Below are 5,616 nucleotides of genomic sequence, written 5' to 3' on the forward strand. Positions count from 1 at the left end.
AAAGGGGCATGGAGTGTTTGTGGCAAAAATTCAACAAACCTCGATGAGCCAAATTTTTCTCAACTGATTTTGTTAATTGGGTCACTAAAGTAAATAATGGTATAGGTACGGAAGTTATGCAAGAATGCAGGTAGATACACTGATTTTTTGAAAAATGGTAATTTTGGGTTGTAATTTTGACATCAATTTTTGCCAAACTCTAGCCCCAGGCTCCTCTCTGTCCAATACCTCGAGGATAAAGTTACATGTATGAAATGAACGCCCTATTATAGTAGAGTTCATGGTCAAATTCATTTGGAAGCACAATTTACCAGTTGGGTTTTATGGCACTTTCAAAATGTCCCCTGGAAGGCTGGGTTTTTGGTGCTCAAAGGGCAAAAAATGAGACCCCCCCTGAAACTCCAAAACTAAAAGTCAGAGAAGTGAGTCAAATTGGCTTTTGAAATATCTCATTGCACCCAACTTCTGTGCCAAGTTTCAGCCAAATCGGTTGACTACAACTTTTGGCCCCTGGAACACTTTCTCAGACAATGACACTTAAACTGAGGAATAAACTTCATAGAGAACAAAGACAGTAAGTCAAGAAATAAAAATTGGACATTCGTAACTACTGACTTGTGCAAGTTCCTAGGGTCACTAATGGAGGAATTATTTCAGATGGTTGTGGTCTGTTTACAGGTTCTCCTTTGAAAAACATCTCAGTGGGTTTAGTAGCAAATAAAAAGTTAGATGAAAATTGACTCGGAAGGTGTAGCAAATAAAAAGTCAGATCAAAATTGACTCGGAAGGTTTTGTAGCAATGATAGTGGTGTAAAAATGGTCATTAAGTCATTTAATTTTGGTGTTCATCACACTTTTTTCTCAGTTTAAGAAAATTCAGTTCAACAGTTTCTTTTACTAGTGGTTAATGTTAGTTGCCTTTTTATGATTCTGATCTACAAAGTAAATTATAAAGTAAGTGAAAAAATGAATTTGTATTAATGTGATTCATGTAGTATTATGCAATTGTGATGGTGCATGACCCGTGTGGTGTCACTAGGAGCCTTATTATTACTATTACTATTATTGCCACATACACCAGGTTTTGTATGAATTGACAACAAGCATTCAGAATTTGGCTTAGAAATTAAATGAAGCGATTAATATTTATTATGCAATTGTACTGATGCACGAATTGACAAGGAGTTATCATTAGAATAAAATTATTTATTATATATAATGAATATAGTTTTTAGTGTTACAGGTATGTGTTTTTGACAAACACTCACAAAATAGTATGAAGAGAATTTTGATAACTTCTAAACATTTTTGTAAGAATTATAACAGAAATAAAGTATACTGTTACAGGTAACATGTTTTGGTTTCCAATGATTGTGGGGAATCTGTTAAAACACCTAATGTTAGGACTTTCCCCTGAAATCTGGTGATCACAAAATTTAGAAACTTGTGTGTAACAGATCTGAACAATTTTGACAAATATTTTGAGGGTATTTCAAGATCTTAGGAAGATCCTTTCCAAATTGTCCCTGCAGAACTTGCAAAATTCATTTAATGATCAAGATCATCAAAGATCCTTGATAAGATTTTTAAGACCTTTAAAATTCTTGCAAAGATGTTTAAAGATCTGAACAAGAACTATGAAGATCTTGTCAAGATCTTTGAGGATCTTTAAAGCTCCTGCAGAGATCTGTGAAGATCTTGCAAAGTCTTACAAAAGTCTTTAAAGATCTTGACAATAAAAGAAAGCTCTTAAAGGATCTTTACAAGAACTTTGAAGATCCTTAAAGATCCTTAAGGATCTTATTGAGATCTTAGAGGATCTTGCAAAGATCTTGGCAAGATCCTTGAAGATCCTTGAAGATCCATCAAAATCCTTGGCAAGATCCTTGAGGATCCTGGCAAGAAGTTTTAAGATCCTTAAAGATCCTTGAGGATCCATAAAGATCTTGTCCAGGATCTTTAAGAGGCCCTGACTTTCCCTACATCTAGGTACGACGGAAAGCCGCAAGAATCTGGAACAAAAATTCATCTTTCAAATCGGCACCCTTAATCCTCACGGTATTAACGAACGCTTTTCATTTAACTAATATATTCCTACTTTTCACGTTGCCATGTTACCACCAATAGCGTAGCTCCCACTCTACTATAAAAACTACACGTAACCCATAATCCCTCGATTCGCTCTGACGAAGGGCTAACGCTCGAAACGTCAGCTTTTAGAATCTCTGTACGGTGGTCAATTTACATTATTCAACTCCGTTGATAAACCAAAGTTTTCAAATACTACTTTGTCTGAACTTGTAAAGTATAGACGGCCTTGGAACAGCCCCCAGTATCCCCCAAAGAGGAATTTTTTTGCATTAAATACATAAGTTCAGAGAACTTTCCTCATTTATTTGAGTCCAAAATTTACCTCTTACAAAACGCAACAACACCACTTTACCAAAAATAGCAAGAAAGAGAAATAAGCTCTCTGACATGTTTAGTCTGATTTAATTAATTTGTAGTTTAACTTGGCACCACTCAGTTTTCCAAGAACACTTGAACAGTTTCATTCCTTTTTACCTTTAAAAAGGATCTCAGACTGGAAGGAAATACCCACAAATTAAAAATATTAAACTGCTGCTGCAGAACATAAAAACTGTCCAATGATGTTAGCTTCTTTTTTGTTTAATATCCTGGGAACAATAGGCAATAAGTTGTGGGCTCTAATTAAATTTACTCCCATGTAAAAAACAAAAGTGTCGAGTTACCATTCATAACTAAAAATAGAAGTATCTCGTTTTGTTTGTTCAAACATTTCATGGAAGCAAGTGGTGACAATTCGTCAGCTTTAATTGAATTTAATCCCTAGTGAAAAACAACAGTGCCAAGTTACCATTTGTAACTAAAAATAGCAAACATCTTGTGGGAACAAGTGGTCATGATTCGTCAGCTCTAATTGAATTACTCTCTTGTGAAAAACAGAAGTGTCGAGTTACCATTTTTAACTAAAAATAGCAAACCTAAACAAGGAACAAGTGGTGATGATTCGTCAGCTGTAACTGAATTTATTTTCTTGTAAAAAAACAAGAGTGTCAAATTACCTTTTGTGACTAAAAGATAACAAGAAAGTTGATTGGCTGTTTATAGTAGATCCAATCTGATTGGTGTGACATACATACATCTCTCACTCACTGACTAACTGATCCATTGACCTGTCATGCCGACTAAGAGGTTTTGCCATATTGGAATTTTTTTGAGATGCTCTGATGAATGATTTGAGGGGTGGTTTAGCCCCAGCAAGAGAGTTTACCCTCCCCTTCCCTCTCCCAATTAAAAAAAAAAACATCAGAGTTTGTTCTCCAACTCTAACACATGCTAACCACAGTTTGTTAGAGTTTACACCCCCCCCCCCCCAATAAAAAAATAACCCTTTGGAGTTAAGACATGCTAACCTCTTTAGTCACTGCTTGTCTCAGGGCTAGTTCACTGGACTGATTCTTTTCTCCCTGCTGCGTATAAAACAAAAGCACAGCTGTTTTAAAATCTTTGATTGCTGCTCAAGGTTCACTATTACAGAAGAACACAGAATCTAATTTTCTTTTTGCTCATTAGTTATTTGAATAATTTGACTTTCAAGTCATAAATATCCTTACAAAAACTAATGAAATTCACTCAGTACATCTAAGTGAAGTTTTCCAAAGTATCGGACAAAAAAAGCCAAAGAATTTAGACACATTTTATCTTTCGTCAATTGAAAATATCCTGTCAGTAGCATCATCACTCCAATTCCAAAAATTAATTATAGTTACCAAAGTAGTTATTTGAAACTGGAATCAGTCAGGTATCAATAGAGACACAATGCATCGGATGATGCGATGATGTAAATTTATCCAATACTGAGCTCGGAATGCATTATAGGGCAATGTTCAACTATGGCTGTTTTAGGCTGTTTTGGCTGTTTTTAGTGGCTCAGAGAGACTTTGTTGCTGTGTTTTGGCCCATATTTCTTGTAATATAAGCAAAACAGGACCAGAATAGCTGTTTTTATCCATTTAGTTTATTGTTTGAATGATTTCTTGACTGATTTCATGAGAAGATTGAAGTCATATCTGACAGGTTAGATGGGAATGAAAACTCCCTGTTTACGCGTCCACTTGGGCTACCGCAACAAAACTTTAGTTAATAATATATAATATATATAAATTTATATAGCGCTTAAACTATAGAATATTCTAAAGCGCTTTACAATGAAAAAGGACAAATAAATAATAAATACTATTTACAAAATATATAAATGTAATGCTTACGAACTAAAGTAAACTCATTCATAAGATGTGGATATAAAAACATCAAAAAATATGTACATATAGATACAAAATTATAAATATATAAAATAAATCTAAATGCATAAAAGAAAAGAAAATATATATATGTAAACTGATCAAAAAAGTTCAAGACAATTATGCAATTAGGAGTCAATAGTAAGCCTTTTTAAAAACATAGGTCTTAAGATTTTTTTTAAAAGTCTCCAAATTTGCCGATAGTCTAATGTCAAGTGGTAAATCGTTCCATATTCTTGGTCGGGCTATAGCAAAAGCACGGTCACCTGATTTTGACTTAGATCTTGGTATGAACAGTAGTTCTTTATCATCAGATCTAAGTTTATATCTCCGTGTTGGCTGAATCTGAAGTTAATTAGTCAGGTACACAGGAGACAAGCCATTTACTGCTTTAAACACTAATAGAGCAATTTTGAACTCAATTCTCTGCTTCACTGGAAGCCAATGTAGTTTTATAAGCAATGGTGTAATGTGGTCGTACTTGGGAATAAAGCACATGACTCGTGCAGCTGCATTAAGCACCTTCTGAAGACGTTCTTGTTGATATGCAGGTAGGCCAAACAGTAGTGAGTTACAATAGTCCAGGTGCGATGTTACAAAGGCGTGGACTAGTATTTTAGTAGTGTCTGTTGAAAGAAATTTTCTGATTTGTCTGATGTTGTAAAGTCCTCTGAAGGCTTTACTACAGGTCTTGTTGATGTGATCATTCATAGACATTTTATCATCAAACCAGGCACCAAGATTCCTGATGCTGGTCAAGGGTGCTATGTCAGCTGTCCCCACTTTCACAGAAGGTATTTCCACTTTAGCTAGCTGTTGGCGAGTACCAATAATGATAAACTCAGTTTTGGTGTCATTGAATTTTAGTTTATGAGAGATAAGCCACGCATGAACTTCAGCATTGGCAGCACATAACACAGATAGTGCACGATCCATCTCTTCAGAAAAAAGTTGCCCGCACTTGTCACTTAGTAGCCTCAGGTATAACATCAGCTTGATATTAAGAAGTAAAATATGAATGCAAACAGGGATGAAACTAGTCTAAACTACACACTGGTCCTTACAATGCTTGTATAGAATCAGTTTTATATTCAGAGGAAAAACACAAATGCCAACAGGAATCAAACTGGTCTTAGAAAATACACACTGGTCTTTACAATGCTGGCATAGAATCAGTTTGGTATTTTAAAGACAAACAAATGCTAACAGGAATCAAACTGGTCTAAAATACACACTGGTCCTTATAATGCTGCCATAGAATCAGCTTGGTATTTAGAAGAAAAACACGAAT

At 34.9% G+C, this 5,616-nt stretch overlaps 1 protein-coding gene across 1 annotated transcript; it reads right to left on the reverse strand.

Moving 5' to 3' along the window:
• Nucleotides 1-4,676: 4,676 nt before the first annotated feature.
• LOC138025799 (uncharacterized) lies at nucleotides 4,677-5,261 on the reverse strand. The gene has a single exon (XM_068872960.1). The coding sequence runs from the start codon at nucleotides 5,259-5,261 to the stop codon at nucleotides 4,677-4,679; it is 585 nt and encodes a 194-aa protein (XP_068729061.1).
• Between the last annotated feature and the right edge of the window lie 355 nt (nucleotides 5,262-5,616).

Source organism: Montipora capricornis, chromosome 12 (genome assembly GCF_036669925.1).
Source record: "Montipora capricornis isolate CH-2021 chromosome 12, ASM3666992v2, whole genome shotgun sequence".
Taxonomy (NCBI): Eukaryota; Metazoa; Cnidaria; class Anthozoa; order Scleractinia; family Acroporidae; genus Montipora; species Montipora capricornis.

Bases quoted from the DNA above. Each gene is read 5' to 3' on its own strand.
- LOC138025799 (XM_068872960.1), bottom strand. From the start codon at position 5,261: ATGGATCGTGCACTATCTGTGTTATGTGCTGCCAATGCTGAAGTTCAT.